The following is a 25,418-nucleotide window of genomic DNA, read 5'->3' on the forward strand; positions in this document are numbered from 1 at the left end:
TATGAAAGGGTGAGAAGAGAATGGCAGTCGCACCGTGCACTTTACTCCACCCTCCCAGTTGGAGGAGGGGAACACAAGGGAGACCGGCGGGAAGGCATTTTATTTTACCTAATAATAATATTGGGATACAGCTCGAGGTTGGTGACACTGAAGCAAAATGGACAGAGGAAAGTCAAACACGTGCCAATGGGAAGGAGGTGAGGAAGGGTTTATTATATAACCCAAGTTGTTGGAAATGCTGTCTTTTTGTTTCTTCTTTTTTTTTTCTTTTCTGCAGGATGTGCAAAATGATAATTCCTCCCACACACACACATGGACAACCTTCTGGGTCTGTTTTATACGGACTGTGGTGAGAAGAAGAACACTTGTGTGGGATTATTGTGATGGATATAATAATATATAGTGTATTGATTGCTAGCGGGTAAATGTTTTTGCGTGGAGTTCATTGAAGGTCCACAAGGCCATATTACTGTATGTACTTGCAAATGGAAGCGGATAAGTAACAGAATTTGATGATGCAAAATAAAGTTCTCGCACCAGCCAACAAGTTTGTCACGAGCCTATTACAGTATAGTATACTGTCTCTGTGTGTGTGTGTGTGTGTGCGCGTGTGTGTATGGGGGGTGAAATGGGGAGGGTGCATTTCTGGTGCAAAATACCGCAATACTAACCTCGCGTCACCAGCCTTTCCACCGCGCAGGAAAGCCTGGTATTCGTTGTAAATTGGCCTGTGTGATCCGGTTTTGAAAAAAGGGGGAACAAATAATCGTGTTCCGGTTGGCGTCGCATTGTTTTTGTTCCCCACATAATGCGAATCAATTAGTTCAGTCTCGCTAGTCGTGCTACGAGTTAGGATAAAAGATGGACATACCAAACGATTATTTTACCAAAAGAAACTAAACGATTATACCAAACTAACTGCATTTTTAAACTAGGCGAATCATTTTGGAGGTGCACGGCACCGGAGCTTCCGGTCGTCGGTTCCGGCCGCCTGATGACGTAAAGTTATTTCCACTCCCGACTGGATCAGAAACCTCGGAAATGGTATTGATCCCCAGGCTACCGCACTACTTCTGATTCCTTCTCTTCTTGGAGTTTCAGCACCTCGGTTTTATTTAGTAAGTACGGGGGCAATTCTTTAGATTTTTTTTTTTATCGACAGCAGCTGAAGTCCTTGTCATGTCTGTCTATCAGTCCCACCTGGTACACACAACGCCACTAACCACTTTCTTAACACGCTGAGGAAGGCTTGACGCCGAAATGCTATTAACTCATTCACTACCACAGTCGACTTTTAAGACTTTTTTCCCCCAAAAGGCCCAGACTGCCAAATACTAAGGTAAGGAAAACCAAAAATCGCTGGCAATTATTTGTGTTCAAATTAGGTAATTATTTACATGAATGTTCTCTTCTGGGGGTCCCTGCCTCAGGCACAAAACCTTTTCAGATGGTTGTCCTCGGCCTTAATTTATATATTAATTTGGGGGTCCTTGACTTGGAAAAAGTTTCATAACCACTGCTCTAGACCATTGGTTCTCAAAGTGGGGTCCGGGGACCCCCAGGGGTACTTGAGGGGGTTCCAGGACAGACCCCCAGGGGTACTTGAGGGGGTTCCAGGGGGTCCCCAGCTAAATGATGGACAAGAACCAAATGGACCCTTATGAGTCTGTAACTCTGAGAGTGTACAAATGGAACCAAATGGACCCTAACGGGTCCATTTGGTTCCATTTGTACACTCTCAGAGTTAAATTAACATTGATTTTACAATATGAATTGGGGTCCCAGAGGTATGAATGCCATTAAATGGGGGTCCGTAGCCTAATGCATGTCAAACTGGGGGTCCTTGAAATTAAAATGGTTGAAAATCACTGCTAGAGCTGTAAAAATCTTCTCTTGTGGGGAGTCCCCGGCTTATCTTTTCAAATGGGGGTCCGCGGGCTAATAAGTGTCAATTTGGGGGTCCTTGACTTGAAAAAGTTTGAGAACCACTGCTGTACTGCGTTGTACCAAAGTGTCGCTCTCTACTGGAAGTAGTCATGCACTGTATGTGAGCTTGCTTTTATATCGGCTGTGAGCTTAATAATAGAGAGGCTATATTCGGCACCACGTGTGACACCGTGGTACGTGGATGTATAGCCTAAAGCATAATCTTGGAAAGATGCCCAGACTTTACACACAACAGGACATGTGATGCTGAGAGGCAGCAGCCAGACTTAAATCAATGCATAGTCACAGATCAGCTGATGCAATGGATTTACAGTGCTAGTAGAAATGAAAGGATTGTTGATTCCCTTTTCTCATTGCTTTGTAATATCGAGGGTTATTAAGGCTAAAATCCTACATTGTCAGCCATGTAGTGTCAGGAACCCACACGTTGTCTCATATTCTTTAATGTTGGCTGACATTTCATTACACAACTGCTATTTAAAAATAATAATCATTATGATAATATTAATGTTAATAATATAATAATAATACTACAAGTTCATGCATGTTTCTGTCTTTACGTAATGCACGGCACATTAGGCTATAGTTTATAATTGTAATGGCATTTATACCTTGTGTTTTACTTAAGTAAAAGTATCAATACTGCAATGTAGAAGTACTCTGTTTAAGTAAAAGTCTGGAATTCAAAATTAGTAAAAGTACAAAAGTATTGGTATCAAAATGTACTTAAAGTAACAAAAGTAGAAAGTACTCATTATGCAGAATGTTAAAATAGAAAATGTATAAAATCTTTTGAAAATAGCAGATCTACAAGCTCACAAATGCATCAGGACACATTGTGAGCTTGTAGATCATATTTTCAAATGGCTTAAATATATATAGGGCTGAAGTGGTTAATGTATGTGTTGTACTAATAATCAAAATACCCCAATTGTACTCAAGTACAGTACTTGAGAAAATGTACTCAGTTACTTTACGCCGCTGCGTTTATCACTAAATAACCGTGACGGTAGTTTACTGACGGCTGAGGAATTCATTCATAAACTTAACCCGCCCACTTTGGTTGTAGAGCGAACTGTTACACCCAGATCAGTGACCTATCTAATACTGTGGAGTCAAGTATAGTTTAGTTTAATTGTTACAAGATAACTATTGGCTGACAAGGTATGGGCTGAAGCCAAATCTTATTATGCCATCCTTGTTACTGTTTAAACTCATTGTCACAATAGAAATAAGGAAACAAAAGAGCAAAATTCAAGAAAACCAAGTATTTAACGAAGCTGCAATTAAGTCTTAAACTTCAGAACAAACTAAACAGAATGAATAGAAACAGTTGGCTTTGCATCAATTACACAGAGAAAATAGCCATATACTAATTATATTATTACAACCATAATTCATTTCACTTATAGCATGTATACATAACTTTTATGGTTTGTTTGTATGTGTAATATTTATAATAAGTACATGTTTTGATTATTTATAATAACTATCATTACATATTACATTACTAGTCCCAGTTATCGTTGCTTTACCTAATAAGAAAAGAATGTTTCTCACAGGATAAAAGTCCTTGAGAAATAACTGCTGTCACTCTGTTTGAAAGAAACCAAACAGTGACCCACAGAGTCACCCAATTCTCCAGTCCACCAATGTCGGTGTAATAATACACCAAAGCACCTCTTGAAGACAGCCGGAGCAAGTGTGTGTGTTTGACCACAGACACCATGTCGTCAACAGACGGACGGACCACCACGGACCCCCAGCCAGCTGTCTGTCAGTCACATGTCTAAATATGGGTGTAGAGGTGGTCTCTGACTTGCCGGTCGGACTCACATAATATCGGAAGAGACTGTTATTTAGTCCAGTTTGAAGGTTTATATTTATAATGGACAGAGTGGAAACTAAAAGAGGAAACTAAAGCCCGTGTGACCGTGTGGTCTGATCTGGTGACGGACTTTCTCTACTCGGATTACTTTAAGTCCGCATTGTTTTCTTAGCTTGTTTACGACTTATTGGCTGCTGTTGTTACACTTCTTGGAAGATCAGTTCAAATGAGCTACAAGGTTTGTATTCTATTGATTATAGTTACTTGGGGGGTAGTAGGATCATTAACTTGCTGAAGTGGATTACAAACTAAAGTGATCTTATAACAAGGTCCATGTATTAGTGAACTGAACTACGCAACAAGTTTAATTCTCTATTCTATGTTATAGCGCGGATGTAAACAGCTGACTCACTACAGATCAGTGGAGTGACTGTAAACTGTACATTTAACTTGAGTTGCCTACTTACTACGTAATGATAGGCCTACTTTTTTGGAGTTTTGTATAATATAGGTATAATATAGGTATTATATATGTTTTCCAACTAGAAATATTGTACATTTGACTACATTTGCAGGGATGCACCCTTGGGACCTAAACTTAAAGAAATATGTTTTGAATTCGCCAATTTAAGCCCCTCTTAATTCACTATTATCATTTTTTTTGTGGAAAAATTCTTTCCTTCAACTTTGTTTTGGAAATGTTCTAAATTTCAATACAGCAATGCATTGATATATTATATTTTTTTAAATGTAAATTGTACTTCTGAATACCTGAGTATTTACATGAGCACAGACTTACTTACTCTTTTTTCCCCACCACTAAACAGGAGCTGTGTGAACAGAACAGAAGCTGCCAGGACACACACAGGACCACCAACACCACCCCCACATGATGGTACTGAGTCACTCACAGCCCACAGGAAATGATCAAATGAGTTGGTTTCACTCCATCATCACTCAATTCTTCTTTGTATCTAAACCAAAAGCTTAAACCGGTTGTGGTGGGTTTTTAGATCAGAGGTCTTCAACAGGGGGTCCGGAACCCCTAGGGGGTCCTCAGAGTTACTACAGGGGGTCCGCCGAATCTTTGTGTGATTTTTACATTACACTTCAACCAAGCATCCCTATTCTGAGGAGAACTTTAGCCAAAAATAGCAGATCTACAAGCACACAACGCCTCGCGCTGCGAGGCGTTGTGAGCTTGTAGATCTGCTATTTTCGTAAGTGGTTTGGTATAGGGGGAAAAAAGAGTGAGAGTACAGAAAGGTCAGGTTTACTAAGTATTGTTTAAGTGCATGGTTAAATGTCTGGAAATACACATTAACATGAATCCAACATGATAGTGTTGTGAAACAAGTCTATGAAGCTGCCTATGAAATCTATAAAAATGTATACACTATATAATGGGGGTCCCTGCTTTCTCTCTCTCTCTCTCAGCCAAGGGGTCCTTGGCCTGAAAACGTTGAAGACCCCTGGTTTGGATCAACAGGATTGATCTAATATCCTAAAATCAAACTCTGGATGCTCCAACAGCTTCACCAAAGAGGCCTCCATGTGTAACACTCAGGATTTGAACCCTGGTCTCCTGCGTGGAAAGCCAACGTCTTATCCACTAGCCTAAAGGGGAATCCCCCCCCCCCTTTGCTGGTGGAGATATTAGGCTTTTTTTTCATCAGGCAGAGGCTCTTGAGCCACTACTGCGTCTGCAACACATGGATTGACCCTCCTCCTTCATCATCATCATCGCTCTGACTGAAGGAGGATGATCGGGTCGCCGGACCTGCTGGCGTTCACCGGTACGGAGGGGTTCGGGGACGACGTGGTGGTGGTGGATGACGCTCTGCCGGAGGAGCTGTCCGTCCCCCTGTTCCCCCCGGGGGACCCCTGGAGCACCGCCTCTCAGTTCCACAGAGACTTCATTCTGGTGGCCGAGTTCTCAGAGCAGGTGATGGAAGTTTTACTTGTTTTACTTATAAATAAAAGTATCAATACCCTATTGTAGAAATACTCTGTTACAACTTGTCTTAAAGGGATAGTTCAGCCAAAAAATGTTTTTCTATCCATTACCCATGAAGCCTTAAATTCATGGAGATGTTTTTGTCGCATTCCTAAGCCAGTCATTTGATGACTAGTGGAAATATGCTAATGTCTCCGGTAGGAGACACAAAGTTCACACTTTGCGTCTCCTAGGAGCCACCACCAGTCATCAAATTATTGGCTTACGAATGCGACAAAAAAAAAATGAATTCAAGGCTTCATGGGGTGTGTAATTGATAGAAAATAAGTAATTTTGGGGTGAACTACTCCTTAAGCACAAGTCCGGTATTCAAAATTTACTTGAGTAATAGTACAAAAGTATTTGCATCAAAATATACTTGAAGTACCAAAAGTAAAGTATGTAAAAGTAGCAGATCGAAAAGCTCAAAACGCGTCGCTTCGCGTTGCTACGCTCTGCGTTTCGCGCTGCGTGTCGAGCTTGCGTACTTGCTGCTTTTGACTCTTTTGTGTGACGCTGTAGTATGTACAGTATGATAAAGTAGGGCGTTATTTTACACAAAAATACAAACCCTTATAATATGGAGATACTGTAGGAGGTTCCTGCCCCGACTTCTAAAACGGTCATCGTGTGTGTTTGTGTCCCTACTACTACCAGGTGGGACCCCAGCCGGTGCTGACCATCCCGGACGACCCCAGGGTCCTGGGCGACTTCGACCTCAACCACTTCTCCGTGCGCCTCATGTCCGTGGACTACCAGGCGTCCTGCCCCGGCCCCACCTCCCACTACTCCACGTCGTCGTCGTGTGCGGCGGGCCCCCGGCTCAACTTCAGCGAGGACTCCCGGGTGGTGCTGGGCGACTCGGCCGACGGCGCCTTCGCCTACGTGCACCACCTGACCCTGTACGACCTGGAGGCGCGCGGCATGGTGCGGCCCTTCTGCATGGCCTACGTGTCCTCGGACCAGGACAAGCTGATGCAGTACTTCGGCGAGCTCTCCGCCGGCTTCTCGCGCGCCTCCGACAGCCTGAAGACGGGCAACCGGCGGGCCTTCGCCAAGGAGCTGCAGCGGAGACTGCAAGAGCTGGAGTAAGATAGCACACACATACTGTAGAGTAGATCAGGGACGTGCACAGATAGACTCTAGGTGGTGCTACAGCACCTGCCCTTTGCCCTCTTGACCAGAAGTGCCCTTTTAAAAAAAGGGGAAAAAATGTTGTTGTTTTTTCAGTTTACAGCAGGGGTCTTCAACAGGGGGTCCTCAGAGTTACTACAGGGGGTCCGCCAAATCTTTATGTGATATGATTTTTCTTTTTACCTTAACCACTCGAAACCTAGCATCCCTTTTCTGAGGAGAACTTTAGCCAAAAATAGCAGATCTACAAGCCCACAACGCCTCGTGCTGCGAGGCGTTGTGGGCTTGTAGATCGGCTATTTTTGGCAAAGAGGTATAGGTGTAGAGGGAAAAAAGAGCAGACCAAGTAAACAAAAAAAAGTATAATTTACTTGAGCACCTGCCCCTCAAAATGTCTGTGCACGTCACTGTAGATACACACATAGAGTAGATACACACACATAGAGTAGATATACATACATAGAGCAGCACAAGATGGATGTATACATCATAGATCACATATCGTTGCTGTGGAGGCAGAAACCTCTATTCTAACTTTTTGTGTTTTTGTTTTTGTAACTTAAAGGGATAGTTCACCCCCAAAATGACTTATTTTCTATCGATTACACACTCCATGGAGACTTGAATTAATGGATTTATTATTTTTGTTTTTGTCGCATTCCTAAGCCAATAATTTGATGGCCGGCGGACATTAGTTAGCATCTTTCCGCCGGTCATCAAATTATTGGCTTATAGGAATGCGACAAAAACATATAAATCTCCATGAATTCAAGGCTTCATGGGGTGTGTAATGGATAGAAAATAAGTCATTTTTAACACATTGATTGGCCAGGAATTAATTAATTAATTCTTCCGCCACTGCCAGCGTTTTGGCGTTTATGGAGGCAGAAACCTCCATATTTTAAACATTTGAAAGTTAAAGTGAAAGTGGTTACATCTGTCTATGGGGTTTTATGAATATTGAACCTCTGACAAGAATTAACAAGAGCTTGTGACCAAATACCAGCTACATTGTATCCATTGGAACATTTTCCATCGGAAAAAATCCTGATAAGCGGCGCGTGTCTTATTTTTTTGGGGGACGTACGACCTTTCTGCCCGACAGCGACAATATATAACCCAGTTGGCAGTTCATAAAGATGCCAAACTGGCTATAAAAGAGGGTTCATTCTGGGGCAAGGACAGAGGGAGCTTCAGTCACACAAAAAAAACCTGCTCCTGGCTAGTGTTTCCATAGGAACAGAGAGACTCTAAGTAAATAGGACTGCGTAAATTCTGGTTGAAAGCACATTTATTTACGTGACCTTGATTCTTGTGTATTAGTGCAATAAGTAAGGAGAAAGAAACGGAAGAGAAACTCTTCCTCAGGTGACTGAGAGAATACAGGATGTGATCCGACTGTCAACAAGAACAGTCTGTCGACAATAACAACGTAGAAAGAGGATGTTATCCCATTCAATCCGGGAAAACCATCCGTGTCATTTTAGATGTCTTTGGCTATTAAAATAATAGCAGATATACAAGCTCGTAGCGTGGCACCGAGTGCCATGCTACGAGCTTGTAGATCTGCTATTTTCTTTTTTAATTGAGATTTTTTTTCTCAAATCTTTGAATAGATCTTTTTTTAAAGCGAACATTTGTAACTCAAATCTATATGCATCAACATTATGTTTTAGTAGGATCCCCTGAAGCAAAGATTTGAGTTACAAATGTTTGCTTTTAAAAAAAAATACATTCAAAGATTTGCACAAATGTTCATGATTTTTCAAAAATAGCAGATCCACAAGCCCATCCGCGCTATGAGCTTGTGTATCACTTATTTTTGAATAGCCAAAGAAATCTAAAAATGACACAAATACGTTCCGGGACTTAATGGGTTATAGTAGGGTTGCAGTGTACAGTATATCAACCCCCCCCCCCCCCCCCCCTCAGGCTCATTACAAAGACAAATGCACATTTGTCATAGGCTGTTCTCTACAGAGATCTGGGGGGAAATCACTCATGGTCACATGAGTGATCCTTCACCTTGTTCTACCACAAGGGGGCAAGTGCATGTGTGGTGCATGGTGCACACCAAGAGAATGGGCTTGAATTAATACTTGACCCTACGGTGATAAGGATAAGGATAATTCCTTTTAACAGGTCGTTCATGAAAGTCCTTGCGGTCTTGTTTTCAATGAGAACCTGTGAGCAATTAGGGGTTAAGAGTCTTGCTCAGGGACAAATTTCATTTCATCGACACATATGCTGGCCTGGCCGGGAATCGAACCTGCCCAACCAGGACCTTTGGCTCCCTAGGCGGGCTCACTAACCATTCAGCTATGGCCGAGTGTACAGTGGCTCTGTTATGCCGTAATTGAGGGGCATTTTCCTGCCATGGTTTGGGTCAACTTGTCCTCTTAGAGGAAAGGCTTACTGCTGCAAAGTGCATCTATGCAAATGTGATCAGCAGTGGTGTAAAGTAACTAAGTACATTTACTCAAGCACTGTACTTAAGTACAATTTTGAGGTACTTTTACTTTACTGGAGTATTTCCAATTGTCTATACTTTTAACAAATATTGTACTTTTACTCCACTACAATTATTTGAAAACTTTAGTTACTAGTTACTTTGCGGATATAAATTATTACATTATAAAACATACATTTACCACTTTAGCCCTATTTTATACATAGGCTATTTGAAAATAGCCAATCTACAAGCTCACAACGTGTCACATCGTGACGCGTTGTGAGCTTGTATATCTGCTACTTTCAAACATTTTAGTACTTTTACTTTTGGTCCTTTAAGTACATTTTGAGAACCAATACATTTGTACTTTTACTCAAGTAAATGTTTAATTACTTGTAACAGAGTACTTCTACATTGCAGTATTGATACTTTTACTTAAGTAAACATTTGAGTATGTTTTCCACCACTGATCAGCTTTATGCTGTGATGAGGCCTTTCTGTCCTGATGGGAGCGGTCTCCTCCGGGATGAATGAGGGGTCACTGAATAGTTTGATGAGTAAGACAATTCTGCCCATAGACGGAGAGATTCCTGATGTCATCAGTATAGGCCCATATAAGGGCATGCCCCCTTTTGTGCCCATATATGGAGTGCTAATAAATCACTTCATGCTGTAGTAAATTGTACTTCTTCCATCACTGATTGAAGCTGTTCTGTTAGAATGGAGTCTTGTAGGATCTACAGCAGGGGTGGGCAACTTTGATGATGGGGAGGGCCACTATATTTCCACACTCACTACAGAGGGCCACTTTGTTTTGAGCTTGTAGATCTGCTATTTTTGCTATTTTTGAATTGGAATCCTGATATATTTTTTTGCTATTTTTGAAATGGAATCCTGAAAAGTTACATTTTTATTACTCTCCGTAGGAGAGTATTGTTTTCACTTTCTAAATATGACACACCGATTGGTCAAGCCTCACGTGACACGTGACAATACGGTGAAATACTGTATAAATACATGGCGTCACTTTGACAGTGTCTCTGCCACTGTCAAAGTGAGGTAAGACAGGAACCATCACGAAATGGCTGCATGGCTGATACATAATTGGCAGATAGGACAGACAGGACGGATAGGACACTTACACAGACAGGACGGATAGAACACTTACACAGACAGGACGGATAGGACACTTACATAGACAGGAGGGATATGACACTTACACAGACAGGACGGATAGGACACTTACAGTATACAGACAGGACGGATAGGACACTTACAGTATACAGACAGGACGGATAGGACACTTATACAGACAGGAGGGATAGGACACTTACTCAGACAGGAGGGATAGGACACTTACATAGACAGGACGGATAGGACACTTATACAGACAAGACGGATAGGACACTTATACAGACGGATAGGACACTTATACAGACAGGACGGATCGGACACTTATACAGACAGGATGGATAGGACAGTTAGAACATAAGAATTAGAACATTCCCAACATTCCCAACACAAGTCTGGTAAGAGTGAGGTAAGACAGGAACAATCACGAAATGGTTGAGAAATGGCGGATACTGTAACAATTGGATAGGACACTTACACAGACAGGACAGATAGGACACTTACACAGACAGGACGGATAGGACACTTACATAGACAGGACGGATAGGACACTTATACAGACAGGAGGGATAGGGCACTTATACAGACAGGACGGATAGGACACTTATACAGATAGAACATTCCCAACATTCCCAACAGCGTAGAGTTGTGCTCCGAGGAGCACTTTTTCTAGTTTAATTTCAAATGCATTTAGTTATACTTCATGTTAACTTTATGAAGTTAAATACAAATACATTGGACATTAAAAAGACAATAGAATTTTTAAGCTACTAACATAGACTGAAGTAATTAAAGCGGGTCATGTTTGCATGTTTGGAATTGTAACAGCTGAAATCAATAATATATCAGTATTCCCATATTAACCTGCGGGCCGCATTAAGTGAATGTGGGGGCCGCATGTGGCCCCCGGGCCGCCAGTTGCCCATGTGTGATCTACTGGTACTGCATGTCACTGTGCATTTGAAGCTGTTCTGGTGGCTCGTGGTGACCCTGCACCTTACTGACACACTTTATGACTGTTGCTTTTTTTCCCTTTCATTTCGTCACCCTTCTGTATGTAGGCTAACCTGTGTTAGAGCGCGCACACACACACACACACACACACACACACACACACACACACACACACACACACACACACACACTGTAAAACACACTGAGGCGCAGCCAATGTGGAACGTGTGACCTTTCATGTGTACAAATGGAACCGAATGCACTCTCACAGTTAAATAAACACTGAGGATTTTTTCCCTGTAGATCGGGGTCTGTGGCCTAATGCAGGGTTTCTGAAAGTGGGTGCCGTGATGGCACCCTAGGGTGCTGTGATGTCAATTCAGGGAATACTTTGGAATTTACAAATATCACTTGTAAAATGATTGATATGACTTTAATGTTTGCTTACAGGCAGTGGTGGAAAGTAACTAAGTACATTTACTCAAGTACTGTACTTAAGTACAATTTTGAGGTATTTGTACTTTACTTGAGTATTTCCAATTTCCAATACTTTCACTTCTACTCCACTACATCTCAGAGGCAAATATTGTACTTTTACTCCACCACATTTACTTGAAAACTTTAGTTACTAGTTTCTTTTCAGATATAAATTATGATATAATGAAACATACATTAACCACTTTAAACCTATTTTAAACATAGGCTATATAAAATAGCAGATCTACAAGCTCACAACGCGTCGCATCGCGACGCGTTGTGAGCTTGTAGATCGGCTATTTTCAAATATCTAGTACTTTTACTTTTGGTACTTTAAGTACATTTTGATGCCAATACTTTTGTACTTTTACTCAAGTACATTTTTAATTCTGGACTTTTACTTGTAACAGAGTATTTTTATATTGCAGTATTGGTACTTTTACTTAAGTAAAAAAATTGAGTACTTTTTCCACCACTTACAGGTACAAGCGTTTGACTCTGCAGAGAGCAGCAGAGCTCCAGGCTCCGTCAGCAGCAGAGGAGTTTATGGAGGTGGGAGAGGAGCCCTCTGAGCTGGCTGCAGTGGAGCACTCCATCCTGGACCACAGAGAACTCCTCCGCCAGGTACTGTATAGGTCCTTTACTTCATTGGTTCTCAAAGTGGGGTCCGGGGACCCCCAGGGGTCCTTAGGGTGGTACCAAGAGGTCCCCATCGAAATGTGTTAATATATATCGTCACAATCATTTTCAACCACTTTAACCATGTGTTATACTTTGGCTATTCAAAAATAGCAGATATACAACTCATGAGCTTGTATATCAGCTTTTTTTTTTTAAATCGTGAAAATATGCGCAAATCTTTGAATATATATATATATATTTTTTAACCCATTAAGACCTGAAACTGTGTCATTTTTAGATTTGAGCTAAAAAGCATTATTTTACATTTTGGGCTATTCAAAAATAGCAGATATACAAGCTCATAGCGCGGCACTCAAAATTCGTGAAAATGTGTGCAAATCTTTGAATATATATATTTTTAAAGCAAACATTTTTAACTCAAATCTTTGCTTCTGGGGGTCCCTGGAACAAAATATTTTGATGGGGTCGGCGGCCAAATACATATAATTTTGGGGGTCCTTGACATGAAAAAGATTGAGCACCACTGATATAGAAACATACGTTTTTCAGAAAACTGTTGAGATTTAGGAGACATGTAGAACCGGCTTCAGGTCTCAATGGGTTAAAGCAAACATGTTGAACTCAAATCTTTGTTTCTGGGAGTCACTGTCACACAATATGAGATGGGGGTCCGCAGCCAAATATGTTTCATTTTGGGGGTTCACATGAAAAAGAAAGTTTGATCAAGTAGGCCGTTCATTTACGAGAAAACACACAAAGTTAGAATATGGAGATAAGAGGTTTCTGCCATTTTCACGTCTTTCACGAGTTGTGAGCTTGTAGATCGGCTATTTTCACTATTTCTGAAAGTTTTTGCCTATATAATGACATGCCCACAATTGCGATTGATTATTCATTGATTATTGTTATTAAATCATCGATTATTGATTGTTGTTATTAAATCGTCGCTTAGTTTGATTAACTGTTTGCGCCCCTGCATGCCGCCAGGTCACTTCCTACCCCAACAGGAAGATGAAGCAGCCCGACTTCCTGCCCTACGACCCGGCCGACAGCCTGGCCGACCCGCCCGGGTCACTGACACCCTCGCCCTGCCCCTCCACCCCAAGGTTATTACATTTTACATTTTACTTTTAGTTTTAATGATTTCGGTTAGTTTTAATTGCCTTAAAGGGTAAGACCACTTTGGTAGAGGTGTGGGTTGTGTAGTTACCTTGCCATGATGTAACTCCAAAGGTGGACAAGAAATAAAAAATAATTGCTCCATTGATTAGAAATTGATAATTCAAAATATGCTCCTCATTGACTTACATTGTACGGTAAAACAGCTCTCAAAGTCACTCTTTTAGCACGTAAACGAACACAAACATAGCTGATTCAGACAATATAGAACATCATCAAACCCAGTACTGTTTTTTTTTTTGATAAAAATGTGAACTTCCTGTTGATTTTACTATTTGAAGATCCGAATCCGGATCCGCGGATCCAGTCCGGGTTTTCTTCTTAATAAAAATGGTAAAATCAACAGGAAGTTGACATTTTTATTAAAAAAAAAAACAGTACTGGGTTTGGTGATGTTCTATATTGTCTGAATCAACTTTGTTTGCATTCGTTTATGGGGTAAAAGAGTGACTTTGAGACCTGTTTTACTTTACAATGTAAGTCAATGAAGACCATATTTTGAATTATCAATTTCTAATCAATGGAGCAATTATTTTTGATTTCTTGTCCACCTTTGGAGTTACATCATGGCAAGGTAACTACACAACCCAAACCTCTAACAAAGTGGTCTTGCCCTTTAATGCTAACTTTCAGTATAGTTTTGTATTAGTTATTCTAGTGTTTCAGTTTTTTGTATCATAATATGCAGTGGTGTAAAGTAAGTACATTTACTCAAGTACTGTACTTAAGTACATTTTTTAGGTATTTTTTTTACTTTACTGGAGTATTTCCAATTTTCCGTACTTTTACTTCTACTCCACTACATCTCAGAGGCAGATATTGTCCTTTTTACTCCACTGCAATTATTTGAAAACTTTAGTTACTAGTTACTTTGTAGATTTGGATTATTATTACAAAACATACATTAACCACTTCAGCCCTATATACATTTCGGCCATTTGAAAATAGCCGATCGGCAAGCTCACAATGCGTCGCATCGCGACGCATTGTGAGCTTGTAGATCTGCTATTTTCAAAGGATTTTTATACATTTTGATACTTGAAATGGGTAATTCTGCATAATGAGTACTTTCAACTTTTCGTACTTTAAGTACATTTTGATACCAAAACCTTTGTACTTGTACTCAAGTAAATTTTGAATTCCGGACTTGTAACGGAGTATTGCAGTATTGATACTCTTATTTACGTAAAACATTTGAGTACTTTTTCCACCACTGTTACTGAGGACCAGTTATATGAAGATAGGTCGAAAATGGTTGAAGTGCTCCTTTAACTATAATAACCTTGTTACACCAACCCCCCCCCTCACCCCCCCTCCCAGCTCCTCCCCTCCCCGCAGGTTTGAGCGGCGCCTGAAGCCTCTGGAGGAGCTCTGCGACGCCTACTTCCTGTCCCTGACCCTGGAGCAGCTGATGGACACGGAGCGCCGGCTACGCGGCGCCCGCAGCGCGCTGCACACCGCCCGCCTCACGCGCACGCTGTCCCGCAGGCTGGCGCTCACCAACTTCCTGTTTGAGCTGTGGCCCCGCCCCGAGCAGGACTGTGAGGAGGAGGACGAGAGGGACCGAGACGCAAGGTTATTATCGTAGTTTTGTTATTTTTCGTTACTTAAAAAAAATATATACTGGTATATATATTTCATTTGACTTTTTTTTTTTTTCATTTTAGTTTAGATTCGTTTTTCTTTCAGTGGGGTTTGCTCGTTTTAGTTGTCTCCGCCAGGCCGAAAGGCATGGCCAAGACTATGTTTTGCATCCTGTCCATCCGTCCGTGTGTGTGTGCGTTAGGGGTGTGCCGATACACTAATTTCACCAAACGATACGATACGATATTTGGCTCACAACTTCAATACGATACGATACGCACTTTTTTTTATTATGAAAATATATGGGGGAGAAAAAAAGCAAATGCAAACAAATAATTCTGTTTTTGCATTATTCAGACATGCAAACTTGTAGCTTTTCAGCTACAATAGCCGTTTTGAATCCAAATAGGGCAATAGTGCAGGGGTAGGCAATTGAGATAAGCCTAGGGCCAATATCACTCCCAGACATTCCATCGCGGGCCGGGCCTCCCCGCGAACATGCACGCGTCTAATTCGGGTCTAACTCGGTCTAATTCGGGTCTAATTTGGGTCTAATTCGGTTCTGTTTGACCAATAATAAATCAACATTTTTTCCGGTTTAAATATCAGCACAGGCGATTTTTCTGGTGATTTTTTTTTTCTTCATTTTCCTCTAATCTAGCTATAAAATGTTATAAATCCTTTAAAATGCATCGTGTTTATGAGTGCATGATTTCAAAAGTGGGTTCAGGTTCTATGAAATAAGTATTTATAATTATTTTAACATTCATTTTTAATACTTTTTTTATAACACTTTTCAGTAAATCATTCATACTGTATCTTTCTGTATTTGGATATAATAGATATCGGTCTGATACTGTATAAAAATAAAATCCCTCCCCCCAAAAAAAAAATCAAAAAATATTTTTTTTTTTTTCAAAATTATCTCACGGGCCAGATATTATTTCTGGGGGGCCAATTTCGGCCCGCGGGCCGCCTATTGCCGACCCCTGCAATAGTGTGACACCTGACCCCCAAAAAAAAAAAACATGTTGTCACCCGTTTCACCTCGGGGCTGTTTGCATGCCTGATTATAATGATTGTAAAAATAAAAAAAAAGTTTTTTCCCAAAACGATACATATCGTCACGAAAACGTATCGCGATATATCGTGGGACGATATATCGGCACACCCCTAGTGTGCGTGTGTGTCCGTTGCCCCCCCCCTCCATCTGTGAACAGCTAAACTCCGGCAGAGTTGGCTTGATCGCAGCGAAACTGTGCACACACACTCCCTAGATGCCAATTCAGAACCTCTGCCCCATTTTCACATGGGCCTGTTATAGCGCCAGCAGGAGGCCGCTTTTTGCAAAAACACATTTTTTTGACAGTACTCCCACAGATTTTGTCCAAACATCACACAAATCGGCACACAATATCTCTAGAGTCATTAAACGAAACTTGTCTTCCAGATTTTTCATAGTCCATCCTGATTGGCTAAGAATGGCTTCCAAAGTTTGCAGGAGTGCTCCTTTTTGAACAAAATGCCTCAAATCATGAACACAGCATTTTTCAAATCAGCCTCATGGTGGCGCTATATCAGGCCGATTTGTGTAAAAGCATCAAAAGTAGTAGATCCACAAGCTCTTGAGCTTGTGGATCTGCTACTTTAGCTGCTTTTTGAATTTGAATCCTGAAAAGTAACAGTTTTGGACATCCACCCGACAGCAACGATATCAAAAAACAACTTTGATCTAATTGGACACAGTGACACAGTATGACTTCAACACACAATGATGTCCCCGCAGAGAGTTGTCGTCGGATCCACGGGGGTCGAGAGGAGCCAGAGAGTGCTTGGAGGTGACCCTGGCCTCCGGGGCGAGCCTGGAGTCCTTCCACTCCTGTGTGGAGGAGATCCCCATCAAGATGGAGGCCGCCGAGGAGGGGTCGGGGTCGGTGTCGGTGACCCCCGACCCCGAGGTGGCCACGGAGATGACGGGGAGCGTGAGCAGTGGTGACAGCATCGAGGTGCTCGGTACAGAGAGGTCGTATCGCACACAGCAGGGTGTCTTCTTAGCGGCCGATGCCAGAGGTACAGTATATGACCTGTCCCTTGGGTGTCCCCATGTAATGACCAGCAGGGATGGTGTCACATTCTGTTTAGTTATGAATGCTGTTGGGCAACGTTACAGTTACTGCTTTAATGTTTCCATTGCGGTCCTTGAGGATGTATGTGTAAACCAGTGGTTCTCAATTTTTTTCATGTCAAGGACCCCCAAATTGACACTTATTAGCCCGCGGACCCCCATTTGAAAATATATGCCACGGACCCCCATAAGAGAAGATTCTTTACGGCTCTAGCAGTGATTCTCAACCATTTTAATTTCAAGGACCCCCAGTTTGACATGCATTAGGGCTACGGACCCCCATTTAATGGCATTTCTATCACTTGGACCGCAATTTATATTGTAAAATCTATGTCAATTTAACTCTGAGAGTGTACAAATGGAACCAAATGGACCCGTTAGGGTCCATTTGGTTCCATTTGTACACTCTCAGAGTTACAGACCCATAAGGGTCCAGTTGGTGCCTAATCTATCATTTAGCTGGGGACCCCCTGGAACTCCCTCAAGGACCCCTGGGGGTCCCCAGACCCCATTTTGAGAACCAACGGTGTAAACAATGGAGTGGTGAACGAATGATTGGATGCCTGTGAGTGATAAAGTGCAAATGAGAGAGCAGGGGTGTGCATTGTAGTAAGTCTCTGGGGCTGCGTGAGTGTGCCTACCATGCCAGGGGAGACAAGAACAGAACTAAATACAACACATAAATACATTTAAATAAACTTGACTCAAAAGCTATCATTATAGACACCTAGAGCAGGGTTTCTCAAAGTGGGTACCGTGGAACCCTAGGGTGCTGTGACGCAAGTCCGAGGGTGCCCCAGAATACTTTGCTGATATTTGGAATGTATCCATTATCATTTCAGTGTAACTACTTAGACCCTCTATACTGCAGGTTATTTTTCAATGTATACCAAATATTTTCTTAATCACAACGCGTCGCTAAGCGACTCTATGTGAGCTTGTAGATCAGCTATATTTGGCGAATGTTACCCCCAGAGTGGATAACGTCAAGTATAAAGTTCATTTCATATTCTCTCAAGTTTTCCTCATGATATACTGTATCTTAAAGGGAGAAAGATGTATGTAAGGTGCTGTAAAGTAACAATGTAATTCAGGGGTGCCGTGGATGAAAATGTTATTTACAGGGGTGACTTGAGCCAAAAAAAGCTTGAGAACCACTGACCTAGAGGTATATCAGGAACAAAACAACAGCAAAAACAGTCATTAATCCCAGCTTTGACAACTTCTGATTCAACTCTTTACAGAGAATTTGAATGAAACGATAGAACTAATAGACTTAGAGTCTACAGGTAAACTATTCCAGAATGCGGCCCTTGTGTACAGGAATGACTTTATTCAAAGAGAAAATAACGCACATCCTTCGTTTCTTGGTGCTGAGCCAAACTGCAAAAACAGAGCAGCAAGCCCCCATCTTGTTTTTCAGGAATGAGTTTATCCCACTATCAGTCTTGAACTTGGAGGGAACCACATTATTAGTGGCGCTCCCTCTTGTAGCATGCCCAGTTCTGTGAAATATAGCACTTGACTGACACTCAGTTAATACCAACACATCAAATGAGCCTGTAGTAATATCTGCAGTGGTGGAAAGTAACTAAGTACATGTACTCAAGTACTGTACTTAAGTTCAAATTTGAGGATTTCTTTTTAGTTTACTTGAGTACTTTACATTACATTTTCAGTACTTTTACTTCTACTCCACTACATCTCAGGCAAATATTATACTTTTTACTCCACTGCAATTATCTGAAAACTTGAGTTACTAGTAACTTTGTAGATTTAGATTTGTTGATTTTGACATTAAACAATTCATCCCCGTATACTTTGCCTATTATATAGATTATTATATAGCTGATTTACAAGCTCACAACGCGTCGCAAAGCTTGTAGATCTGCTATTTTCAAAAGATTGTTATACATTTTGAACACTTGTGAAATGGGACATTCTACCTAATTAGAGTACTTTTACTTTTGATTATTGATGCCAATACTTTTACTCAAGTAAATTTTGCATACAGGACTTATTCTTGTAACAGAGTATTTCTACATTGTGGTATTGATACTTTTACTTGTGCAAAAAAAAAGTGAGTTATTTGTCCACCACTGAATATCTGTCCCTGGTGCAAAATCTATTCAGATGGGGGTCTGCTGGCCAAATAAATAAATATCAATTTGGGGGGTCCTTATATGAAAATGTTTGAGATCCACTGCCATAATGTCTCGTACAACAGGACAAACTGACCGTGTCTTCTCACTTTCATTTTACCAGAAACATCAGCGGGGATGTTCGACACCTCCTCGACGAGGCATGTGCCTGAGTCGGGGACCGCCAGGCGCGTGGTGCGTGCGTCCGCCAGGCGCTCCTGCAGCGAGGACAGCATCGAGGTCCTGAGCACCACGGAGTCCATCTTCCCCGACGACCTCACCGCCATCACCGAGGAGGAGGCGGAGGAGCACCAGCTCAACGACGACGACCGCGGATTCCTGGACGCGGACGTGCTGCTCCACGAGGAGGAGGAGGAGTCAATGAATGAAGAAACGACTATGGGAAATGAGAGAAAGGAGGGTCCGGCTGAGAGAGAAGAAGAGTCCGTGCCGCAGCAAAGGACTATGGGTAATGAAGTCCGGGAAGTAGAAGAAGAAGAAGAGGAACCACCGGTCGGTGGAGTGGAGTATGGGAAGAGAGATCAAGCCCACGAGGACAGCGGGGTGGAAAAGGTGCCCAGCAAGGTTATGATAGTTTTGGATTTTTCATTTTAGTTTAGTTTTAGTTCATTTAGGAAAAAAAAGTCTTATTCAGTTTGTTTGAATTACTTATTCGAGCGGGTTTGCTAGTTTTTATTAGTTTTTATTTTTGTGACAATGCTTAGTTTTAGTTTAGTTTTTATTAGTTTTAGTGTTAAATTTAGTTTTTTTCACACTTTGGGTTCAAAAAGGTCAGAGTATAAAAAAACTCAACAAAAGATACCGTTCAAGAAATATATATCCAGTTACTGTTGGACAATCAACAAGAAAAACGAAAACTAAATTTTGTCTATAATATCAGTTTGTTTTAGTTAGTTTTGGAAACACACAATACAGTTACAGTTAGTTATCGTTTTTTTTGTTTTATTATAGTTTATATTTAGTTCAGTTAACAAAAAAGTTTTTTTCAATTTTAGTTTTCGTTATTCCGTTAGTTTTGGTTAACTATAATAACCTCGGTGCCCACTCACTCCACAGCAGGGTAAAGGAGACTCGGTGGATTGCGGCGGCCGCCTGAGGGTGGTGCCTGACCTCCATGTGAACGTGGCTCCTCTTTCAATAACCGTCCTGCCAGAGGTGAGCCTGTGGCCTCCTCCTCGCTTCGCTCCTCCACCACCACCACCTCCTCCTGCTCCTCTGAGGCTGCTGAGCGTGGACGAGGAGGCGTCCGACTGCGCCAGCTTCACCTCCTCCTCGGAGCCCTCCTCCCTGTCGTCCCACAAGCTGGGCCACCACAGAGGAGCCCAGAGGACGGGCAGGAGGCGCAGGGCGGCCCTCAGAGCGCTGCGCTTCCTGCAGCAGAACTCCTTCTCGCAGCACGCCGTCTTCTGCCTGCTGAGCGGCCGGCCGCTGGTGGTGATCGGCGGGGACGAGGGCGCCGTCCGGAAGCATGTGGGCGCCCTGGCCCTGTTCGTGCCGGCGCCCGGCCCCGAGGGCACGGACGCCGTGCTGCCCTACCTGACCGCTCCCCTGCAGATGACCGACCTCCTCGCCTGGCGGCTCATAGGCATACACAGGTACGTGTATCGTCATTATCGTCGCCGTCGGTGACAGAAACCTCTTATCTCCATATTCTGACTTTTGGTGAGTTTTTCTTCTCGTAAATTAACGCCCTACTTGATCATACTACAGCGTCACACAAAAGTATCAAACGTAGCAGATCTACAAGCTCGATTTGCGCTGCGCTTTGAGCTTGTAGATCTGCTACTTTTGCTATTTTTGAATTTGAATCCTTAAAAGTTACAGTTTTGTTCATGGTTTCCACATGACAGAGATGATATTTTATCATTAACATTGTATAGAAATGTAGAAATTAATTCTGGCTTTGCCTCACGCTCCATGTATCGCTCTGTGTGTGAACAGGTCAGCCTCTACCTCTTCGTGCAGCGTGCTCAACTCTCTGGCTCGGTACGGACGCTACCTGGCCGTGTTGGACCTGGACCAGAGGACCCTGCGCTGTCCTTCATACCAAGGTGATTACATACAGCTTTTTATTTAAATTTTCCCTTTTGACTTTCTGTTTTCAATTTCAGTTTACTCTTGATTAGTCTTCAAAGCGGGCGTGCTAGTTCAGTTCTTTTTATTTGTGTTAGTTAGATAGTTAGTTTTAGTGTCAATTGTGAGACTCAAACAGTGAATGTGCGACACGTTGTGAGCTTGTACAGTAGATCGGCTATTATCAAAAATATTTACGATTTTTGAAAATATTAGGCTTATGTATGAAATATTAGAGAACTAAGGACATTTTTGCAATGATTCTAGTTAGTTACGTTTAGTTAGTTTTGTAGACACACAATACAGTTAAAGTTAGTTATCGTTTTTTGTGTATACCTGTCAGCAGGGAATGTTTGGAGTGGGAGGAGAAGTGCCTTCCGGTGGGGAAGGCACTTTTTTATTTATAGGGTGCGATGTCATCAGGTTACACACAAATGTGTGTGGGGAGGAATTAATTGGCATAACGACTAATTAGGGGAGAAAAAGGGGGTAAAAAAAAAAAACATTAATAACCTTCCGCTCTACTGTACATTGGCAGGCTCTGTGGTAAACCGCTTGGCTGACCCTCACAGCTCCATCTACAGGGGCAGCACCTACCTGCTGCACCTGGAGAGCTGTCTGACCACGCTGGCCCAACAGGCTCTGCTCTACACCTTCACCTCCGTGGACCTCCATCCTCCTCTCCACCAATCCGGGAAGGAGCAGGAGGACGGCGGCGTCGCACAGGGGAGGGGGAGGAGTAGGGGGAGGAGCCAACTCCTGGAACGCAGCGGCGGCTTCTGCACCAGCGACGACGACCTGAGAGTGATGCACTTCCTGTCTGACCTCATCAAGGTGCGCCACGTGGGGAGCGGTCCGCCCATCCTGAGCTTCTCCTACGCTCCTGTGCACCTCCACAGAAACACGACCGCCGCCACATAGAGCCGTGGTTCCCCAGCCTTTCTTTTGACTTGTTGACTTGTAGATCTGCAACTTTTGCAATTTTTTTATTTGGATCCTGAAAAGTAACAGTTTTGGACATAATGAGGTTTCCACCCGACAGAGACGATTTGCTAGCCTGGTAAACCCTCCCTCCGGAAATCTCATTTCCATTTGATTCCAGGGGTGAGTCTGGCCTGATCGCCCATTGTGGGGGTTTCTAGTGGAATTACCAACTAACCGAGCCTATCGGCGTCGTCGCTCATCGTTCTGTGATTGACAGCGACAGTTGGCCAATCAGGTGGCGAGTACGAGTGAGCCCGAATGGGACCGAGTGCAGCCGACAAAAATGGAACGATCCGTTTCTGTGGCCAGTTACACTTTTTACTTTCGGTTTTAAAACGCTCTCAAACTTCTTTTTTGAGGCACGGAATTTACTTTTAAGATATCGTTTGGATAGAATTTAGTTGTTTAACTTCATATATGTGGTCAATTAATCATGACAGAGCCTATTTAAAAATAAAAATTTAGAGAACCAGCAGGGGCGGGCAGTGCCACGCATGTATCCGAAATAAGGCAACCTATTTTGGGCATGGCCGTCTCAAAAGTCCCGTTGCGTCACATTAGTCTGGAGGTCTGCTGATTGGCTGGAGGGGAACAACGATCATTGGCTGAAGGGGTTGTCAGTCAACGGTATTACTCCCGCCCAACTCCAGCCCACAGCCAATATTGCAGAATGGGCGATCAGGCCAGACTCACTCCTGAAATCAAATGGAAATGAGATTTCCGGAGGGAGGGTTTACCAGGCTAACGATTTGCGGCTCATACGACGAATAGCGAAAATCGCCGATCTACAAGCTCACAACGCCGTGAGCTTGTAGATCGGCTATTTTGGCAATTATTTTGAAAACTTTCTTTTTTTTAATCTTGAAAAATGAAGATTTTTCTTTTGACAATATAATGACCCCAAATACATGTCCTTTATAATTTATGAACAAATACATGATTTTATACAACATGTTTAAAATGTTGGACTACCTCCATGCAGCCACACTGACATAGAGTAAGTAACCCTTGCCGAGTCATGTGGCCCATAGGGCAGCTTGATGTACAGGTACAGGTACACCCCCTGGACCCCCCTGGACATGACGCTATAGTATGTCACAGAGGTGTATTACCCCCAGTCCAACCCTTGATGCTGAGTGCCTTGCGGGGAGGGTGCCTAGCATTGGGTCACCGGCTTCAGATGCTGTCAATGCACTGAATGGGACATTATCGCGTTTAATCAGACTATTGACCTATCGGTACATAACTCGGGCGGCGCCGAGTCGGCTTCGCAACGTTCGGCGCGGCAACTCGCTCGCTTTAGCTCGCTCGGTGGTGCCTCCCGTGGCTCAAGTTCGCTTGAGACGGCGCGCCTCCGTCGCGGTCCAAAACTATACTTTATACAAAACACCTACTGAGCCCCGTCGGTAGGTCAATATCTCTCGATTGACCAATCAATAGTCTGATTAAACTGTGATAATGTCCCATTCAGTGCATTGACAGCGTCCGAAATGGGTGATTGGGTGCTATTTTGTATAGTCTTTCGAACCCCGACCTCCAAATCTGAAGGCGGACACTCTTAACCACAAGGCCACTGAATTGACATAGAGGAGGGGTATGAGGTCATGGTGTTTAGGCCCTCTCGTGCGCTGGCCGCATTTTTACTGTCTACTCATAGCTCAGTTTCCCTGCTGTTACGCTACGCTACGGTTGTTGTTGTTGTGTTACTGAACAAGTGAGGAGCTGTGTTCCTGAACACTGCCTTTGGTCATCTGCTGCCACGACAAATCAGTTAGCTTTTAGCATGTACTACTACTGAGCCAATTACTGTATGGTTTGTTCAAGATTAAATGAATGTTATGTATTGATTCGATTACAAGAAAGGGAATATTCTGTACTGTACTGTACTGTCATATCTGCTGTTTCATGTCCTCGGACACAACTGACACAGAGCCTATACTATAGTATTGGTTCTCAAGTTTTCAGGATAAAAAAAACAAGTTGTGAGTGAAGCTCTGAATATAATAATTCATTTGGGGAATATTGTCAGTCAAGTCAACTAACTGAATTGTCAACATGGTCTAACCCAGGGGTCTTCAACAGGGGGTCCGGGACCCCTAGGGGGTCCTCAGAGTTACTACAGGGGGGCCGCCAAATCTTTGTGTGATATGATTATTTTTTTACCGTAACCACTTCAACCCTAACATCCCTTATCTGAGGAGAACTTTAGCCAAAAATAGCCGATCTACAAGCTCACAACGCCGCGGGCGTTGTGAGCTTGTAGATCGGCTATTTTTGGCTAAGAGGTGTTTGGTGTAGAGGGGAAAAAGAGCAGACCAAGTAAACAAAAAAAAGTTGAATCTGCAACACAATGTTATACAATTTAGAGGGGGTCCCTGCTTCATCTCTCTCTCAGCTAGGGGGTCCCTGGCCTGAAAACGTTGAAGACCACTGGTCTAACCAGCATTCAAAGAGCCTTGTTCTATATTGTGCAAGAAGACCAATGCTGAGTCCGAAATCCCATACTAACATACTATGTAGTATGCCAAATTACTATTCAGTATGTCCGATAGCTTAGTAACTGCTGTACTAAATAGGTGAGATGCATACTAAATTCAGGCAATTCTATATGGTGCGTCCAAAATCACATCCTAACATACTATTTAGTATGCTAAATTACTTTTTAGTACAGTATGTCCAATGGCTTAGTAGCTATTAAATAAGCATGCATACTAAATTCGAGCTTGTACATCTGCTATTTTTGAAATATT

The 25,418-nt window shown here is 42.5% G+C and overlaps 1 protein-coding gene across 4 annotated transcripts; it reads left to right on the forward strand.

Moving 5' to 3' along the window:
• The first annotated feature begins 3,655 nt into the window (after positions 1-3,655).
• smcr8b (Smith-Magenis syndrome chromosome region, candidate 8b) lies at positions 3,656-24,863 on the forward strand. Of its 4 annotated transcripts, none has more exons than XM_084043266.1 (12): positions 3,656-4,013; positions 4,603-4,773; positions 5,244-5,720; positions 6,429-6,859; positions 12,402-12,543; positions 13,549-13,667; positions 15,061-15,315; positions 17,111-17,394; positions 19,715-20,175; positions 20,668-21,206; positions 21,553-21,662; positions 22,223-24,863. In XM_084043266.1, the coding sequence occupies exons 3-12, from the start codon at positions 5,538-5,540 to the stop codon at positions 22,603-22,605; spliced, it is 2,907 nt and encodes a 968-aa protein (XP_083899392.1). In that variant the 5' UTR covers positions 3,656-4,013; positions 4,603-4,773; positions 5,244-5,537; the 3' UTR covers positions 22,606-24,863. The 4 variants fall into 4 exon arrangements, with proteins under 4 accessions (XP_083899392.1, XP_083899394.1, XP_083899395.1 ...); XM_084043268.1 differs by having other exon boundaries at positions 20,671-21,206; XM_084043269.1 differs by having other exon boundaries at positions 19,715-20,163.
• The last annotated feature ends 555 nt before the right edge of the window (positions 24,864-25,418 follow it).

Source organism: Gymnoscopelus microlampas (genome assembly GCF_963454915.1).
Source record: "Gymnoscopelus microlampas genome assembly, chromosome: 2".
Taxonomy (NCBI): Eukaryota; Metazoa; Chordata; class Actinopteri; order Myctophiformes; family Myctophidae; genus Gymnoscopelus; species Gymnoscopelus microlampas.

Bases quoted from the DNA above. Each gene is read 5' to 3' on its own strand.
- smcr8b (XM_084043266.1), top strand. From the start codon at position 5,538: ATGATCGGGTCGCCGGACCTGCTGGCGTTCACCGGTACGGAGGGGTTC. The intron at 6,860-12,401 runs GTAAGATAGCAC...CACCACTTACAG, and splicing joins CGGAGACTGCAAGAGCTGGA to GTACAAGCGTTTGACTCTGC. The intron at 21,207-21,552 runs GTACGTGTATCG...GTGTGTGAACAG, and splicing joins CGGCTCATAGGCATACACAG to GTCAGCCTCTACCTCTTCGT.